General features: G+C 42.9%; 1 protein-coding gene across 3 annotated transcripts; it reads left to right on the plus strand.

Annotated features, from left to right (window-relative positions):
• The first annotated feature begins 13,466 nt into the window (after nt 1–13,466).
• znf710a (zinc finger protein 710a) lies at nt 13,467–20,544 on the plus strand. Of its 3 annotated transcripts, none has more exons than XM_023290583.3 (5): nt 13,467–13,596; nt 15,630–17,153; nt 17,848–18,039; nt 18,136–18,310; nt 18,728–20,544. In XM_023290583.3, the coding sequence occupies exons 1-5, from the start codon at nt 13,552–13,554 to the stop codon at nt 18,895–18,897; spliced, it is 2,106 nt and encodes a 701-aa protein (XP_023146351.2). In that variant the 5' UTR covers nt 13,467–13,551; the 3' UTR covers nt 18,898–20,544. The 3 variants fall into 3 exon arrangements, with proteins under 3 accessions (XP_023146351.2, XP_023146353.2, XP_035813297.2); XM_023290585.3 differs by having other exon boundaries at nt 15,630–17,123; XM_035957404.2 differs by having other exon boundaries at nt 18,136–18,322; nt 18,728–18,868.
• Nucleotides 20,545–20,577: the final 33 nt, after the last annotated feature.

Below are 20,577 nucleotides of genomic sequence, written 5' to 3' on the forward strand. Positions count from 1 at the left end.
GTGGAGGTGGAAAAGCAAGCAGGTTTTTTCAAAGTTCAAGTGCTATTTTTTTAAAAAAAAAATCTTTTACAAGTACTTCCGCAACACCAAGTTTGCCTTTGGGGAGGGAAAACCTTCTCCCATTTGTGAAATCTTTGGCTTGTGTACCTACTCAGAGCAGGTGTTGACACTTAAATGTAGACAACATACTTCAAACATACCGATCACCTTAGAGCTGTTAGTTGGTCAACTGATTTGGCTACCACTGGACTGCAGTCCTGCTGACAAAGACACCAAAACTGTCAGGTTAGGCTTTTCATATGTTACAAGTCTCTATACAAGAACAAATACAAAACAATTTAGGATAAAACTGCAGAATGTAATTTACATTGCTTGTGTGTCAGGTATTAATGTCACAATGAGATCTGGAGGTACATGAGACCAACTGGACCTTCTGCCAATCTATTACCCAAGTTAGTGTCAGTTCCCCTCCATTTGCAGAGAAAGATGAACCTTGATGGTAACTTTCAATTGCACCAGCACAAAGGCATGTTTGTTTCTGAATAAGAGAAGAGGCCGATTAAAGCAAAGCTAACACTGTCCATAATGTGTGACTCAAGTGTGCAGTAAAACCCTTAAAACTCCATTACGGGCGCCCCAGTAGCTCACCTGGTTGAGCAGGCAACAAGTGAATTGGGGCTGCAGGTCCCCACACCATGGATCAGTTCTGACCTGTGGCATTAATGCTGCATGCAGTAGTCCCCTCTCTTCTGCCCTACCTTCCCTGACACTCAACTGCTCCACAATAAAAGCTCAAAAGATAATCTTAAACAAGTTTTCCACCTTTCCTCAACACTGTACACGCCGCCCTCACCATAGAAATACAGAAATACCTTCAAGGACAAGCTGTTGCATTTACCTCATACTGTAGTAAGGCTAAGTGAGGACAGGTTGCAGTAGGTCAGACAGTTAATTTCCACTGCAGCTGCTCATCATCTGGCAGAATTGAAGAGAATAGATTTTGTCCATGTCCATGCTGTATATCTGTTCAACGGATGGGTACGGTATAATACATAGATACATGTCAATGTTAGAACATCTAGAACGAAGACCTATCACAGTATTAGGGTGTGAAATTTGGGAATCTTACTGTCCGATTACATTACATTCTTGCTGTCAAGATTTCTTTAAAAATTGATTATTGATACAATTAATAGAAAAGGGGTTCATTTTCAGGGCTGTATTTTGGTACACTGTGTGCCATAGTACACTGCATGCCACAGGCTAGTGGAGCAACCATTCATTCTTTTCCAGTAAATCCCGGTATATGAACGGAACCTGGCAGTTAAGCTAGTTACTCTTGATGAACTGCATGACTAAAGACAAAAGAAACAATAGAACCGTGTGTTGGGGGCTTAATTTATTTAAAAACGTCTGTTGAAATAATTTGAAACACAATATTGCCAGGATGGGAGCAATGGAATTAAAGTGCAATTTTCTGGCCACCACCAATGGTTGATTATCTTTTGTAAAACATTCGTTGGTGAGCTTTGTGTTGTGCTGTCACCTGGGCTAACCCATAGTTGCCCATAATGCAGGAGTGGGTCGAGTGATTTTTCCTCCCCTGATCAAAGTCGGAGGAATCTAAGATGGCATCATGTGTGTTGATTGGCTCATTTGCTTGTTATGGAGGTGACAGTTCATTGAAAATCCATCCATCCATCCATCCATTATCTATACACCGCTTATTCCTCACTAGGGTCGCGGGGGGTGCTGGAGTCTATCCCAGCTGACTCGGGCGAAGGCAGGGGACACCCTGGACAGGTCGCCAGTCTGTCGCAGGGCTACATATATAGACAAACAATCACTCACACATTCACACCTACGGGCAATTTAGAGTAATCAATTAACCTCAGCATATTTTTGGACTGTGGGAGGAAGCCGGAGTACCCGGAGAAAACCCACGCATGCACAGGGAGAACATGCAAACTCCATGCAGAAAGATCCCGGGAAAGCCGGAACGCGAACCAGGGATCTTCTCGCTGCAAGGCGAAAGTGCTAACCACTACGCCACTGTGCAGCCCATTGAAAATCCAATCATTTAAAAAAATCCAATGTCAACAGCAACAAACAGTAAACAACAGAAGTGAGTAAGCCTTTGTGCAAAATCATTTGAATATAAAATCATTAAAATGATATCGCTGTACAGTAATTGTCTTACTTCTAAGTTGAACAGTAGGATATTTGTCCTTATGTAAAATTAAAAACTAACAGTTTAGATTTTGTGTATTAAAATGCAGGCACAAAAGTAGAAACCCCAAAGCAGCTGAAGTTGTTTGGACTCAGTCAGACTCAATCCTCTTTAGCATGGAGGATACTAGAGTCCACACATTACTGGAGAGTTGTTTTGCCATCTTTCACACAATTTTTGTCAGCTGCTCTTTGAATTGTGTTGCTCTTCCTTCCTCTTTAAAATACTCCAGAGGTGTTCTATTGCAGTCAAGTCTGGCGACATACTTGGCCAGGTCATAGTTTTCACTTTTTTCCTCTTCAGAGACTCTTGTGTGACTTTGGCAGCGTGCTTTGGATGGTTTTTATGCTGGACTATTCTGCAAATCTTAGACAGCCTGGGAGTCATCTTGTCAAGTCAGTATTTCGGTATATTCATAGCCATTCATGATTCCATCTATAAATGTCTTCTCCCCAACAGCACTCATGCAGCACCATATTATCACACTCTAACCTGTGTGCTTCACTGTTAGGACTATGCATTCACTGTGGCAGTCTTTGCAGGTTTATACCAAACACGCTGAACTTGACCTCAGCCAAAAATTTATCTTGGTCTCATCTGACCAAAGAATGTGCTCCCAATGTTCATCAGGCTTGTTTTTTGTCCTTTCGCAAAGATTAACATTGCAGTTTTGTACCAAACCAGAACAGCAGTCACAACAGGTCATTTTATAACCATGGTCATGCAAAAAAAGTTTATTGAAAATCACAAGTGTAGGCAATTTTGTTTCAATGATCACAGATTTTTTAATTTGTGTGTTAGAGATAAGAGATGTATTGACTTTTATTGCAGTCAATTTCTTTCTAGTGCCCAGAAAGGCACAATAAAACTCATACTACTTCCAGACATGCATTATTTGCTTTGCCAGCACTTGAGCGCCAAGTCAGCTATAGCTGAGTTTTCAGAGAAATCGCACATTCCATGTCATAATTACGACAGATTACATGAACGCTACTAGCAGTTAGAAAATGGTAATTAGTTAAACTCCAACACCATTTTTTTGCCTTTGACTCTGTACAGCTAACGTCAGCCATTACTCACAGTGGCACAATATAAATAGAATCCAAATACACTTTGGTAGTAAACATAAATGCTGTCTGAATTATGTGATATGGCGACATTTCTTATACTGTGTGCAGTAGGACTGTGATTGGGGTAGACTGACAAAGCTCACTGTTTCCGATGTCTGATAATGCTTTACCAACAAACCTGCTTTGGTCACTGCATTACTTCTGACTCTTTCAATATCTGACGAAGACCATAATCTTTTACTAATCTTACCCAAGTTCTATGGGTGCCTAAAAATAACCGTCATCAAAAAAAAAGCAACCAAGCTTTAGTTGCCACGAGCAGACAATGCATTATAAGGAAATGTATTGAAATTTTGTAGATACATTCTCTAAGAACACTTTGCATTCATTAGAAAGATTTCATCACCTTCTAGATAATACATTTAATGAATGTACCATCATGTTTCTTCTTCTTGGTGATGAAAATTAACAGTCCATAATTGTAATTTGGAAGAGGTAGTTCAGAGCAAAGGCACCAACTTGCAGCGTTTCACACATGGGAAGTACTTTCTCAATTTTCACACAGTTTTTAGAGATTACTTCAAATCCTGTGACAACAATGTCCATGCAGTTATCATCCTAGGAATAAAAGCGTGTTGTTAAAATGGAAGAATTAAGAGACTTATTTAATACAGCAGTAAAGATATCTCAGTGCAAACAGCTCATTGCAGTAGTAGGTTTAACTTAGAAACACATGTTGTACAGCAGCAGAAGGATCCCAGATCAAGTGAGCAATCACAGCGAGACTATGGTGCATACATCGTAACCAACATCAGACAAGAGGATAGTTGAAAAATACAGCAATGAATATAGGCGTTCCATATATTTACACTATTTTAATGTATATATCTGCAGATTAAGATGTGTGTACAGTGCCAGTTGCAAGTGACATGTTACCATTTTTTGATTTAAGATAAGAAAACAGAGCTTGGTTACTTGTAAATCTTTTGAATTATTCTTGGCATGCACATTCATTAATGTGGTTCCTCTCTGTGTTTTGATTCTGTGCATGTGCCACAAAGGCAGCAGAATAAACTAGATGCAATGTATTTTGAACAAAAGCAGCATGGATAACAGTGGTAAGCGAGCACAGTCTTGTTGAGAAACAGCCCTCTTGTTACAACTAACACTGTCAACATCCATGCTTGAGAGCACTCTGAAAATTAATCAACACTAAGATAGAAACACACACATCAACCAACTTCACGGGGTTTTGCTGTACAGTTAATATTTGCTGCCTAGATGCATTTAAAGGATCTGCAGGATCTGCCTTGTGGTAGGAAATAATCACTGACCAAAAATGAACAGTTTAGTCTAAAATATCTGCATTTTGTCTGGAGGTATAATAGGGTCCAGTAATAGCTGCAGGTCTGAAACAAAGCCGTCTGCACTTTTTATTATTAAAAGGAAGTGCTGATATAATACTCCAGCTCTATTGATGCAGTGCTAATCCTGGTCTGTAAAGCTATTGAGATATAATATATACTTGCAATGACTTAGAACAGTTTGGAGAGTATAGAGTTAGAGTATAGAGTATATGGGCCAAATATTGGCCCATATACTCAGATAGCAATAGACAGATAGCAGCAAATTATTAATGCAATAATTTGAATAGATTGTTCCTGTATTGATTATATTCACCTCTAAAGCAAAGTATGCATGCAGGGGGAGGCTGGATGAAAATGTTAATCCTACCTGGACTGTATAGACGGTGCATATAGCTGCATCTGCTCATTATGTGATCTTTCATATTGGCCAACAAAACTATTATTGTTTGTCACTTGCATCTTTGCTAGAATAGAGCTGGAAGGTCAGTGTTTTCAATTACAGATTGTATTACTGATAGCCAGTATCAGATTTTTGACCATGAGATCATTGGTGCCAGTGAACGCAGTTAAAATAATGCAGGCCACATAAGCAGAGAACTAAACATTGTTCGCACATCAATAAACTAAATAAAATCAATTGGGGAAGAAATGAGACGTTACATAACTCCCTAAAGCACATTATACACAATGTCCTTACAATGACATTATATCCTGTTTGATCAATAATCTACTTGCTGTGAGAGGATAAAGAAAATAGCATACACTCTTTTGTTTTAGCTCAGGGATGTTTTTATTTGTGATATTTCATAAAAAACTAAATATAATATGTACATTCTGCTTAAAAAATTGCATATGTCTACATTATATCATATTATATTATATGATATATTAATGTATGTGTTTATGATGATGTGATTTTAAATTTTCAATTGAAGTAACAGTTTGGGAGACATTTTGGGTACTTTTTGGATACTCTGGGAAATTAGTTGTTCTAGCCAAGAAACAGTTTGGCTTATAAAAGCACAACATAATGTTGTTCACACTCCCATTTTTGCACAGATTAGGGATACAACATATAAAGTGTTAATTAGTGAGCTTTAGATATGCTTTAAGGCTGATTTTGTTACCTTGGACAGAGCTGTGCTAACTGTTTTTCCCAGCCTGACCTAAGCTAAGTGGCTCCTGGCTGAGGCTTATATTTGCTATCAAGTCTTAGCAAACAAGCAAATAAACAAACACCTCAAAATGCCAAACTATTTGTTTGAATCTTAAAGTAAACCCTGGCCACTTGTGCATTCTTTCGTGCAGCATGCTCATGTAAATGTCTTAAAGGAATGAATCTCGTCTTTTTGAGATGAGAACTACAAGCTGCAATATAAACCATGTCGTCTAAACAGCACAGACGCTTGCATCGTGGAAGTGATGAAATGATTATGACACCGGTTCAAATGTGGCTACAATACATTTAAAGATTCAATAATTTGTAAACAGACAGAAACACACGTCCTCCTTCTTTCAGGTGTCAACACACGTTGCATTAACAGTGATAATAATAACAGTTTTCCGACAGACACACTGATTATGAGCAACGTGGGATAAAGCACAGTGAGGTCAAATTATGTATTCAATTTAAAAGGTCAAATCTGTTTGATTCTCTGACATTACATGAACAGTTTCAAAACATTGCATGTGTACGGTGTCTGCTCTTTTCTTATTGAAAACAAGGGATTCGCGCAGTCTAATTTAGTGTGAATGCTCATTTAATGCAAATCAAACCGGCTTAGCTCTTTAGCTCTTTAGTATTTGCACAATCTCTACTGTATTTGTCAAATTTTCAAGCCCATTTTGACCAATTCCAAATAAACCTTTTCCTTTCCAATATATTGCTCGCCTCATTTTCCTCTTAGAATTTATTTCCACTGAAATGTTCCTGTCTTTCAGAGCTTTCACTGTTTTTTTCGCTTTCTTTCTTTCTTTTTTTTTCCTATGCTTTTCTCTCCCTGCTTTATGTTCCTTTTGCTGTGTATCTTTTTCTGTCTCCCCTCCCTCCTCTCTCTGTCCTTCTTTCTCTCCCTCCTTTTTTTCTTTGGCTGCTTTTCATTCTGTTTTCTTTCATTGTTTTTCTTTTCTTTCTCGCCTAGGGACCCCATTTTTTTTCTCTTCCTCTATTCAGGTTTTCTTTATTCTCTTTTCTGAATAGTTGTGGTACTTTAAGGGGAAGGGGAAGGCGAGGGAGAGGGGAGGGAGGTTAGTTTCAGTCAAAGCTGCAGAACAAAACTTCCTCCCACACCACATGCAGTGTCTCTTGGAATGAGTTTGTCACTGACTTGAAGACACACTCCCCCTCCTATGTATACCACCATGGATGACAGCCTTACAGTGGAATTGGTATTAGGCCAGCAGACGTACACATGTTCTATACGGACTGTTGTCCTCTTAAATATCAATGGGGCATGTTGTGAAGAGCCTCTGTGTCTCTGTTTGTGGCTAGTTCAGCGTTGCAGTATCACAATGTGACACATGATGTGGAAGTGCGTTTAAACCAACCACAGCTGCGTGTGAATACGATTATCTCCCAACTGAGGTGCGTGGAGGGAGGCATTTGTGCTTCACGAGAACATCTTCATCACTGCAGAGAAATGACAGGCTACCTAACAGGAGGCAGCCCCATGTCGAGGAGCACTACCTCCTCAACGGCTTCGGTCTCAGTGGGACTCCACTCAGATAAGCACAAGTGCTGCCCACTAATAAATCAAAAATAATAGAATCACACATGCCAGTTTGTAAATTTGTTGACGCACGGTCGCTGTCGACAGGAGAAATAGGGAAAATAACATGTGGAAGAAAGAAAAAAAACAGTGCGGCACACCTGAAACACAAAACCACAGCACCCTGTTAATCTGCAGATATCATGACAGAAATCATTTCTCTTTCTTTATGATAGCAGAAGACTACAGCCTCCTGCACCTATGGTTTCCATCTCACACTCACACACACTCACACTCTGCCCAAGACAATTTAATGCATGACTCAATGGCATTGAAAGTGCGTTGGATAAATTGGAAATGATTAAAAATGCAGAATTGACAGGGAAACCGATAAAACTTTCTCTCTATAAGTAAGAACCAAAAACCAGCATGATGGAATGGCAGGCTTGAAGGGGAGAGAAAGGTGAAAGACAGATGAAAGTGAAGAGAGATAAAAGCCGGAGTGAGGAGGGTGTGGGATAAAGCAGGAGGAAGGGAGGCAGAGATGAAAGCAAAATGAGAAAGATAAGAACAGAGTGAGAGAGACAGAGAGGGAAACGGAGGAAGAGATAGATAGTGTACAGAGCAGAGAGAGAGGTAACCATGGAAACAGGAGGAAGGTACAAAAGAAGAGATAGACAAAGGGTTTGATTTAAAAGAATGAAACTTGGACGAAAGAAAAGTAATTCCGACTGAAATTTGTTACCGGGAGGTGGAAGAATAATACAAAGGAGTGACGGCCATAGAGGGACAGTGGCTGTGTCCCCACTGTCTACTACAGCCAGTTTGAATGTGGTCGCCTCTAACCAGCATATAAGGCACTCCAGAGACCTCTAGTGTTAATAGGCTTCTGTGGTTCATTGTGGGCCTCACCTTGAGTAAATCTGGGGCCATTTCACTATGTAGGACACTTGCAAAACGGTCAAAATTGCATGTTTCCTTCGTATACATCTGCATGTGTCGCACAAAGACTTCAGCCCCGACGGAGAGAGGATGACGCCGAGGCTGTATGGTATATTTTATAAGCATACTTTTCCATGAATCATATAGCAGGAAGAGACTTCAGAGCGACTAAAATAGGATAAAGTGCCTTGGTAAAATTCCTCTCCCACCTTACTGCAATGAAAAACTGCATTCCTGATAAGAAGATATGAGTTCTCCATGGTCCTACATTGTGTTTACTGACTTATTGAATGAACTTGAGGTGCATGTTGAATTCCGTGCTGTTGACTATCCTTTCCCGGTGAATAAATGCAATGTGCCCATATATTAGGATTCATATTTGTATATCTATATAGAGTTACAGACAGACAGAGGGTTTTTATTCTGTGGTTTTTGAGTCTCTTGTGGCTATCCCTCCTTCTCCCTTCCCCCTCTCTGTTTTTCTCTCCTCTCTGTCTTTCTCTTTCGTCCTCTGTCTCTGTTTCTCTCACTCGCTCCCCCTCCCTCTTTCTCTTGATCTCTCTCTCTTGCTCTCTCATGCCCCCCTCGTTTTCTCGCTCTCTTATGCTCTCTCTCTTTCTCTCTTTCCTTCCATAGCTCTCTGTCTCACTCCCTCGCCCCCCTCTCTGTTCCTTTTATATCCTCCTTGCTGAATGCTCTTCTCCTCTCCTCCCTCAACTCTGTCTTTTCTCCTTTATATTCAGTCTTTTTTTTTTTAAAGCTCTCCCCACACTCCTTTCTCCAGTGTTGTCTCCAAGCAGCGCTATTTCATTGCTAATATTCTGTCTTTCCATTTAGTACCCCTGCTACAAAATGGGGAGAGTAATCTTTTATTTAGTTTTTTTTTTTTTTTTTTAAGGCTCTGGCCATCTCGCCGCATCCTGTCTTGCAGTTTTGCGTAGGAATGATTTGTTGAGTGAATTTAAGACTTGATTGGTTTAAATTTCAGAGCACAAAAAAGAATAAATGGGGGGAAAACAAGGATACGTGGTAAACATCAATAGTGAATCAGAAATGCAGAATATGTTGCAGATTAGTGTTTGTGTGGAAGTGATTCACCTACATATACCTTGTCTGATCATGTATAGCTCACATTTAAAGTTGCTCTCCTCTGCAGCACTGACTGAGGCAATAATAAAATAGACTGATATTTTTTTCTTCTTCTTCAGTTTGTCTTCTGTCTGTGTGTCCAGTCTGTTCTTACTGACCTTAATGGAAGAAGCTGGAGGCGTGCAACTAGGGTGTGGCTGCTGCTTCTTCTTCTTTTTTTTTTTTTTTTTTTTTACACTTTTGCTATATTCCATCTGCATTGCTTAGATTCAAGCTGTGTGATTGTCTGTTCTGTGCTTATGAAAAAGCCTGCTGTGCTTTTTTTTTTTTGTGAAAGCTTAATTACAGCAGCTAATCATGCTTGAGACTTACTATTATATCAGCATGCCGTGCAGAGGTGAGACTGATCCGGCACTGGAAATAACAGAAGGTGTGTGGGCTCGCTTGCCTGAGACTCGGGTCTGAGAGGAACGGCCGGCTAAAACATCAACATCAGTCCAATAACTCAAAGTTCAAAGCACAGCAGAGCAAAGCCATTCTTCTCTTTCTCTTTTCTCTCGCTTTGCTGATCATAAGAAAATCCTCACCTGAACGCTGTAGCTATAACGTCCCTATACACAAACCCACACAGCTTCCAGTTCGCCTGACAGTGAGGGGATGTTGAATTATAGCCATCACCCAGCACAGCGTCTCTCACACACACTCAGAGCAAACTCGGTCTGTATGCAGCCTGTCACTGGGCTGGATGAAGAAACAACACTGACAATATGAGCTCACCAAGGTGTGGGCTTTCTATATAGAGGCAGGCTAACCTACGGCTCATGCACAACTGAGTTTCTGCACTATATTGTCATTTGCATTTGGCAGAATGTGTACTCATATTTGTTTTAACCACACGAAAAAAGAGAAAAGAAAACAGGGAGTTGTCATCAATGAGTCCTCTGCAGTTGTATGATTCATTGAGCTTTTCTCAGGGGTAAAGCAGACAGCTGATATCTGAATCTGTAGCACCCACCACCACCTTTCCTTCCTTCTCGCTCTCGTTCCTTTTTCTCTTGTTGGAGAGAAGAAAAGAGAAAAAAGTTGTAACTCTGACCTATATCACAGAGAGGATGTGACACCGCACTGCATGGTTGTCGTCCTATAGATAAACAACTCTGAACCGGGGCCTGGGTTTGGAAATGGACATGCAAGTTCCTGGTAGCCGTACGGTAAGTCGTACCGACACCCGTGTCAGAAGTGCGTTGTTTCAGGGTTGTGGGGAAGTGAAAGCATGTTGGTGTTAGTTTTGTGTGTGCGCGCGTGTGTGCGTGTGTGTTCATCCCTGATCTCAGACATCAGACAAAATGCGCGCACACACGACCATGCACAAACACACATTTGAAATCCCAGCTGAGGGTTAGTACACTTGAGAGCAGGGCAATGGCTTACTTCCCTTACTCTCTCTTTCTTTCTCGCCATCTCACGTGCACACAGGAACCTGTAGAAATCCAACAGCTGAATGAAATTTTATTATCATTTTTTTCCCTCCAACTATTAGTTTTCCCTGCACATGCAAATGCTCCCTAAGTAAATGGACAAGCGAGCAGGTTTTTGCTGTTACGAAGATTCAGGCCTGGAAAGGAGCCAGTGTATTTCTTCCCCAAACTTTTGTTGTCTGTGTCTTTTTCATTTTCCCCATAGGCTAGTTCTGTGTTGTTTTATGTACGTGTCCCTTGTTGTTTCTTCCATGTGGTTTCTTTGTCTTTCAGCCTCTTATCTCTTTGTTTCTTCCCTTGCTCTCCTTCTATTTTCTCTCCCATTCTCTCCCTCGACTTCCTGCTATCTCTCCCCCTCACTCACACCCTCACTCAATCTCTTTCTCTTTCTCTCTCTCCTCCCCTCCTCCTCCTCCTCCTCCTCACGCTCACTCTCATTCCCTATCTCTCCCTCCTCCTCCTCCTCCTCCCTCCGCTCCCCTTTCTCTCTATCTTTCTCATTCTCGCAGCACTCCCAGCTGCTGATGATTGATCAAGGTTTTCAAGGTTTGCCCTTTCCTGTTATTTAGTAGGAAATGTTTATGCACAGTCCTCAGTCTTACAGTCACAACTGGCATGTGTCCACGCTGTGTTTTTCGTGTCGCCTGCACCTATACATGCAGATGCACTTTTTTTTTCATTTTTATTTTCTCCCCCCCCACCACCCACCACCCTCCACCCTCCAACCAACCCGCTGTGTTTACTAGTAAAGGTGAGGTAAGCTCCGGTAAAAGAGAATACCTGTCTAATTATCAGGATCATCTTTAGTGCCGACTACTTAAGCACACAACCTGTACTTAGCCGGCAGGTACTCTGCTGCCGCACTGTTTCTCAACACAGCCTGAAAAGAAATCTGGAAGTTCAATAGTTAATGTCTTCCCTTGCTGTTTTTCCTTTTCCTCACTCTCTCCGTCTCTCTATCTCCTTTCCTCTCTCCATTCCCTTTGCTCTCACCCCCCCTCCCTCCCTCCCTCCTCCTCCCATCTCCTCCTTCATTCTGCACCCCCCCTTCCCCTCCTTCCTCCTCCTCCTCCTCTCTTCTCTTTTCTCTTGCTGATGGACTCTTCTTTTTTATTTTCACACTCCACCATCCCCCCTTTTTTTCTTCTCTCTTTTTCTCTCTCCTTCTTTCCTCCTCCACCACCACCACCTCCCCCCCACTCTTCTCTTTCACTGCGTTTTCTTTCAACCCTCCCTCTATCTCTCTTCCCATCCCCACCCCCCTCTCCCCACCACCACCACTCCCCCTCCCCTCTTCTTTCTTTTTTCTCTCTTTTATTCTTTCTCTTTCTTTTGCCACATCCTTTCTTATGCCCCTGCCCCCCCACCCCACCCCACCCCACCCCTCCACCCTCCCTCCCTCTCCTCCCCTCCACCTCCACTTCTCCTTTTCCCTTCTTCCTCCTTTTTTTTGCTGCATTCTCTTCTTCCCTCCCCCACCCCGGCTCTCTTTCCTCTCTCCCTTTTTCTTTCTGTCTCTCTCACCCCCCCCACCCTCCACCTCCCCCCCTCCTTCCTTCCCTCAGCTTCACTCCCCCTCCCTCTGCTTTCTTTCTTCCTTATTCTTCTCCCCCACGTCTGTCTCCCTCCCTCCCTTCCCTTCCCTCTCTCCTAACTGCTTTTCTCTTCTTTCTTTCTCTTTTCTTTTGTCACTCTTCTCCTTCTTTTTATTTGTTCCTCTCCTTCTTCTTCTTGTTCTGAATTTCTCAGACAGTGTACTCCAGCCTGTCTCAATAGTTAATTAGTTTGAATCTAGAAATAATGGCAGCAAACTACAAGGGCTCACAGAAAGTTAAAAAATTTGAGCATTTCTCAGACATTATCTGTCTGACTGTTTTGCCACTGACAGACGCACCTCCACCCATAGTGTTTCTGAGTGTTTGTGTGTGTTGTGAAAGTGTGCGCGAATACATGCATACACATACATACATGTTTTTTTTTTATATATATATATATATATATATATATACATTTTTTTTTTTATATATATATATATATATATATATAAAGACATGTTTGCACGCTCGTTCACACATCTGCATGCACAGAGGAACTACTGATTAGATTTTATAATTGTTTGTGCGTTTGAGCACATGCTCGTAAAGAGAAGAAGAAGAAAAAGGAAATGCAAAGTATGAAGTGTGATCAAGAAAAGATAGAGCTCGTGTGCCTTAAAGAGAAATGTGTGTTGAAGGGTCATGCTGAATTGTATGTAGTGAGAAAGGGAGATAAGATGTGTGTGTGAGTGTGTGTGTGTGTGTGTGCGTGTGTGTGTGTGTGTGTGTGTGTGTGTGTGTGTGTGTGTGCGTGCGTGAGTGTGTTTGTAAGAGAAAAGAGGAGAGAAAGAGAAGTGAGATGGGAAGGAGAGGGTGGGAGGAAGAGAAAGAAATGGGGTGATGCTGTGTGTGTGTGTGTGTGTGTGTGTGTGTGTGTGTGTGTGTGTGTGTGTGTGTGTGTGTGGTGGGGTGGAGGGCTGGCGGTGGTGGTGGTGGTGGTGGTGGGGGGGGCAGGCACAGTCAGTTCTGATAACAGCAACAGTAGGAGGAGGATGAGCCGTGGGACCGCCCCACTCTCCCACAGATATAAATAGGAGGTGGATTTTTTTATTCCACTCATTTCTCCTGAAGGATGAGATCCCTGAAACACCTTAAACATCACTCCAGGAACAATGTGGTGAGTTTGTAACCTGAAGATAGAGGAGGCTGTTAAAGGGGGAGGAGGGAGGGAGGTTGGTGCTGCTGGTGGTTTACTTGTTTTGCAGTTTGTTAGTGAGGTATGTGCACTCTTTAAGTCTGTGTTTGAGGGGGAAGCAAGATTACTTTTTTTTTCCTCCCTGCATTCATATGAGTGCTGCAGTGGGAACATCTTTTCAGAAAGAAAAGAAGAAGAAGCAGAACAGTTGTGTTTCTATCTCTGCCGTGCGTTCTCCTGCTCTAATTGTTTGTCCTTAGGTTGTCTTTCAGTTGCAACTTTAAATGTGAAAGTACGGACTCTTGCAATTATTGCCCTACCTTCTCTGTCTACTTGTCATTTGTCTTTTTCTTTCATTTTGTCAGCCTTTCATTTTGCTGTGCTTTTTCTTCTCTCCACAGCTCCCCCCCACACCTCCTCCTCCTCCCTCCTTCCCCTCTTTCTCTCTCACTCACTCACTCTGTCTTTCTGTCTCTCTCCGACTCCCCCCTCCTCGTACGCCTCCCCTCCCTCTCCTTTTCCTTTCTCTCTTCCCTCCTCTCACATGCTCACTCAATCTCTCATTCCCCTTCCCTCCCCTCCCTCCCCTCCCCTCTTTCTTTATCTTTCAGCCCCTCCATCTCATTTCTCTCTGTCTCCCTCCCTCCACTCCTCCCCCGCCCACAGCTCTTTCTCCTTCCCTCCATACCTCCCTCCCTCCCTCTCTTTTCTCTCTTCTCACACACACATGCTTTCAAATACACACCCAGTCTCTTTCCTTTTCTTTCTCACAAACACACAGTCTGTCTCTGTCTGACTACTTTAAAAGCAGTAATTATAAATGACGTGGTTATCAGGGCATCCAGGTCTACTCCCCTCTCCCAACACACACCAACACACACCTTTATTCCAGCTCTCTATCTCCCCTTCCTTCCTCCATCCACTCTTTTCTTTTCTCTCAGTATTGTGTCAGGAAAGGAAGCAGCTCTTTTCTGATGTGGCAGTGTGAAGGCTAGAGTGCTGTCTGAAAAGAAAACCAGGGGTCAGAGCTTCTCTCTATACATTTTTCCTGCTAGTCAGATGCATGCTGAGAAATAACCTGAAACCAGTGGCATGCAATACTCGCTTCTCCTTTACCACAGAGGGCCAGTTTGGTCGCACCACAATTTCTTCCCCCGTAGTTTCACTGTTCCGCTTTTACAGGCGGCAGGGTAAACATGTGCATGTGAGTCTGAAACACTTCCGAACCATACAATTATGTTAGTGAGTCTTATGCATCGGTCAGGAATACAGAATGAGCTCAAAACTCAGCTGAATGTCTGTTATGGATATGAGACTGCCTGCCGGCGTATATCATCTTGTTAAGGAAGCCCAGTGTGTCCGGCATTATGAAGTTGGTTACGGCGACAGTCTCTGAGCATACAGTCGAGATGCTCTGCCCCTCATGAATGGGACAGATAGCTCCAGTGATGAGCTGACTTTGGTCAGCCCGGCTGTCCCAGGACCCCACAGGAAGCGCTGAGGACAGTCCATGGAAGTCAGCTTCCTGGCTGGACCTGCATCCCTTGTTGTGTTCTTTATTATTCTAAAGCCTGTCAAGGAAGGAAGCGGGGTGCTAACACAGATCTGCCTTATCTCCTCAATCTAATGTTCTGTGAATTCTTAGCAAAGAGACAAGGCGTAGTCTGAATATGGTTCTCACAGAGTAGCCCTTAAAGGCATTGTCTTAACACTCTGCTGAAGTCCGGGTAAAGAAGACGCTACAGCTTCTCATGTCAGTCTGGAGCACAGAATCTTAAAAACTAAATTATATGATAATTTCAATATTGTAGCAACACACAACTTTCCATTTGTTGTAATAAGAAGGTTACCAATATCATGAGGCTGCAATGGGGAAATGAGGCTATATGAGGAAGCGTTGAATGAGGCGGGTTTTGTAACGGCAGAGTAATAAAAAGCACACAAAGACACGGATGTAGTGTTGCTTCTGGTTCATTTCTGACTTCTGTTGTATGTTTGTGTGCATCTTCTTCCAGGAGGAGGAGAGTAGCCGCTTGGTGCGGACCTACCCCAAGATGACTGAGGGCCAAGTGGATGTGGGCACACAGACGGAGCCTGTTGTGGTGCTTTCTCTGGCTCAGGCTGCCGTTCTTGGCCTCATCTCCCAGAATGAAATATTTGGGGCCACCATTGCCCCTAATGGTTTTTACACAGGGGAGTCCAGAGAGTGTCCCCCTCCTCCACCTGAGTCAGTGGAGTACGAATATGCTGACCAGCTGATCGGTGCCAATGGAGACTACCTGGCCGAGCCCGCTGGGGAGCCGGAGCCCCAGCCCCACTGCAGCGAGAGAAGAAGACCCGGGCCCCGTGGGAGGACCAAAAGGCCCCGGAGTGAGGCTGAATTAGAGGGACACCCACACAAAGTGCCCGGTCCACAGGCCCAGGTTAAAGGTGAAAGACTGGAGTCTGACAGTCCTCCTGCCTGCATTCACATGAACAGCAGACGTAGTCCCGGCAAGTCGGACGATCAAGTCATCCAACAAGGTTCTCTAAAAGAGGAGCAGGCTTGTGGAAACTGTCCGTCATGTGTGAGAGGCACATCCAGGCCACAAACAGATGGACAGCCAGAACAGGAACAAGAAGAAAACTCCGGTCGAGAAAGAGAGAGGAAGGAAGAAGAGTTAGTGGTAGAGGAAGAAGAAGAGGAGGAGGCGCTAAACCTCAAGACCAGCACAGACACTGGCAGCCCTCTGGAGAACCGATATTATGATTCCAATGAGGTACCGTATGAGTCTGCTGATATGTCGCTGCCAGGAGAGTACGAGGAGAACGGCCAAGCCATGCTGTGGTCGGACCCAGAGGGCCTCGCCAGACGAATGCAGATTGACCGACTGGACATCAACGTGCAGATCGACGAGTCATACTGCGTAGACGTGGGAGAGGGTCTGAAACGCTGGAAATGCCGCATGTGTGAGAAGTCATACACATCCAAATATAACCTCGTCACTCATATTCTGGGCCATAATGGAATTAAGCCCCATGAATGTCTACACTGTGGGAAGCTTTTCAAGCAGCCGAGTCATCTCCAGACTCACCTGCTGACCCACCAGGGAACCCGACCCCACAAGTGTACAGTTTGTGAGAAGGCCTTCACGCAGACCAGCCACTTGAAGAGGCACATGCTGCAGCATTCAGACGTTAAGCCGTACAGCTGCCGCTTCTGTGGCCGTGGCTTTGCCTACCCCAGCGAGCTGAGGACCCACGAGAACAAGCACGAGAATGGCCAGTGTCACGTCTGCACCCAGTGTGGCCTCGAGTTTCCAACCTACGCACACCTGAAGCGCCACCTTACCAGCCATCAGGGCCCCACGACGTACCAGTGCACCGAGTGCCACAAGTCCTTCGCTTATCGCAGCCAGCTGCAGAACCACTTGATGAAGCACCAGAACGTGAGGCCTTATGTTTGCCCCGAGTGCGGCATGGAGTTTGTCCAGATCCATCACCTACGGCAGCATGCTCTAACACACAAGGTACTGGCAGCGCACGCCCTCGCACTTAAGGTACTGAAACCAATGATGTGCCTTTGTCTACCAGTTTGTGTTCAAAACAAAACCCAGAGTAGACTGGCCTCATGTAGATACATAACACCACTAAGCCTTTTCTTAAAATAGAACAAAAATATTACCAACATACAAACATATTTAAGGAAACGCTGATGTAAATTAGCTTTTTTCACTAGGTATGAATCCTGATGGAAAAATGGAGATACATGGCAAACTTGCATCACAGGGTTTTCTCCAAAACCAGTTGCTTTGTAAACATAGCCATCAAAGGCCTTGAGTTTTTTTGTGCGGCTCAACCCCCACTTGCATGCGTTTTGTGCTGTGTGTCATTCGCAAAGCTACTTCCCTTTGTGTCTGATGAATCACTCTGGTCTTTCTCTCCATTTCATTACATAGTCTCTTTTATTCTATAGGAAAATGTGCTTCTATTCATGGTGTATGCTTTGTAGGGTATTAAAAAAGTAGAATAAATGTTGAAACTTAAAAAAAAAGTTTATTCTTGCCATTCATAGACATTTTTCTTTTCGTCAGGCCAGGATCAAAAGCTAGAATGCAAATGCTCAGACACAGGCACACATGTGAGCTCCTTGTGTGTTTTCTCGCTATGACTCATTATTTATTTTTTCTCTAAACCATATATTTAGCCAAATTAATTAAAAGGGCCCAAACACTTTTTTTTTTGTTTCTCCAGGGTATGAAAGAATTCAAGTGCGATGTCTGTGCCAGAGAGTTTACCCTGTCTGCCAACCTGAAGAGACACATGTTGATCCATGCCAGTGTGAGGCCCTTCCAGTGCCACGTCTGCTTCAAGACCTTTGTCCAGAAGCAGACCCTGAAAACGCACATGATTGTCCACCTGCCGGTCAAGCCTTTCAAATGCAAGGTGGGTAAAGAAAGTGGAGTTTTTAATTAGAGTCAAACTGCATCTCACAGTGATGGAGCGGCGAGGGACGCTGACTATTGTGCTCTTGTCTCTCAGGTGTGCGGAAAGTCGTTCAACAGGATGTACAACCTCCTCGGCCACATGCATCTCCACGCTGGCAGCAAGCCCTTCAAGTGCCCTTACTGCACCAGCAAGTTCAACCTGAAGGGCAACCTCAGCCGACACATGAAGGTCAAACACGGCATCATGGACACCACAATAGATGGACAAGGTGAGCAGCTTTGTAAGTGTGTCCTTAATTACACTCGGCTTTCAAAAACTGAATTTGTTGATGGGTTTTGTGTGGCAAGTTTCCCAGTGGGACTGCTTGGAGGGCTTCATGTCGCATTATTGTCACTCAGTCTGTTCCTAATGCACTTTGACTCAGCATGTACTGTAATCTAGTGGCCAAGTATTTTGATGTTTCTGTCACTCCCTCTCTGTGTGTTCAGTAAATATAGCAGTGCCTGGATTAGACATGCCTGTCTCTATCAGTGGAGACTTGATACCAGGAGGGGCAGTCTACTGGCTGTCCTCAATGTGGCCATATGTCTTCAGGAAGAGATCTGCATGTGTGTGTGTGTGTGTGTGTGTGTGTGCTACTGAGGACAAAGTGGGATCATATTTGTGTCTCTGCTTCCTTCTTCAGAGCCCCCCCAAGAGACAGAAGGCCAGGAGGACTACGAAGAGGAGAGCTTTGAATTCAGTGAGCGAGAAAACCGAGCTAACAACAACAACACACCTGACATTGCTAAACTATCTCAAATGGAGTATTACAGCACCTATGGGAAGGGCGCAGGGCGCTTCAGCACTGCATGAATTATTAAAACGACCCAAAATTGAATATAAGTGTGAACTAATAAAAACAGGATTGTGTTTTTTATTATTATTATTATTTCTAGTTTTTTGCTGTGAAAGGCATAGTGCTTGGGTTCTTCAAGGACGTAGAGAAAGCCCAGCAAACTGCACATCAATATGCACTGGAATCAGTCGTAATGCTACAAAATTTGAAAATGTATACTTTTTATCTAATTCCATATTTTTCATCTCTAGAGAATTGCAGAATAAATATATTTGAAAAAATGAACAGTCTAAAATAGGATCATTTAAGTAAAAGAAAAAAAAAAGACTATATAAATTTGTATATGTTGTCAGTAGCTTTACAACAAGTACATCATCTGAGCCCAATTTGAAAAGCACATTTACAGCTACAAGCAAAAGCGCATACATTACTGTTATACTGCACTTCCTCATTCAGATGATCCCGGTCTGTCAGAGTGCTGGGGTACACCAACGTGAAGGGTTAAAGAAGCGAACAAGTGTTACTGTTCATTTCACTTGCCAAAGCTAATCACATTGCAGAGGTCAATGATTCACTTTGATTTATACTGTGATAAATTAAATTTGAGGTCTGCACAATGACTGAAATTGTGCTGGATTTGCAATCTGTGTTTTGTTGTATATTACTGTACAGAATGTATCAGTCCTCTTATACGTTGGCTGGTACTGTAATCAGTGCGTTGCACTGAGGACCACAGTGTCTACTTTTTACATTTCTGCATAAACAAGCGTCACCCTGTATTGATCTCTAGTCTATGAATGTAACTGTTTCTGTGGAATGTTTTAAGACGCTAATGAAAAGAAAATGAAAACACCCTCTTTAATGGTAGGACCCCTTTACCAAAGAATTGGATCAGATCTCGCATCTACGGGCTTCGTCAGTCCCTTTTCCCTCACTGTTGTGTTGAGCTGGGACATTGGATTTCTTAGGGTCCAATCGCAGACCTCGTGAAATTACATTCAGGTTCCCCTCCCACCCATCTGTAGATCTCTTCAAAAGATTACCACAGAGAACAGACTGTGGTGCAGCATCTTTCAACAAACCTCACCATTCTCCCCCATCCAAGCCTTCACAAGACGAGACTGCAGCATTTTTCAAAAGCAATACAAACCCTGCATTCGTATTGCAGTTGTTTTTTTTTTTTTGTTTGTTTTTTTTATGGATGAATCTCAACAAGAATTGTCCTAAAAAACTCGGACAGAAATATTAAGTGCCCCAGTGTGTCTGGGAGAGCATGCCATCCATCATGCTGTACACTGGTCTCAAGTGATGAACGACAACCTCCCAACATGTGACAGGGCCACGGACCTTGTGGAAAATGATTTGGAAATGCTCAATATATTCAGTTTCCCAGTGCTTAGCTTTTCAAACTTGTAACCTGCAAACAAGGTATCCATTTGCAATGTTGATATAGTGCATTTAAAATAAAAATGCTCATTTTTGTGAGTTTTTCCAGCGTCTGTGTTCACTCTGTCACTATTTTAGTGATGATACAAAAGGGGAAGATGTTCGGCTTCAATGGCTTTCTGTATTAGACTTTAGTGTGGAGATAATGTGGATAGAATTGTATGTACAATGTTGTGTACCAGACAATACTGTAAAATAATAAATTTATTTACCTTTAACACTGCTGAGCTTTTATTTGTCTTAAAATAACG

The sequence above is a fragment of the Amphiprion ocellaris genome, chromosome 3 (assembly GCF_022539595.1).
Source record: "Amphiprion ocellaris isolate individual 3 ecotype Okinawa chromosome 3, ASM2253959v1, whole genome shotgun sequence".
In the NCBI taxonomy this organism is placed as follows: Eukaryota; Metazoa; Chordata; class Actinopteri; family Pomacentridae; genus Amphiprion; species Amphiprion ocellaris.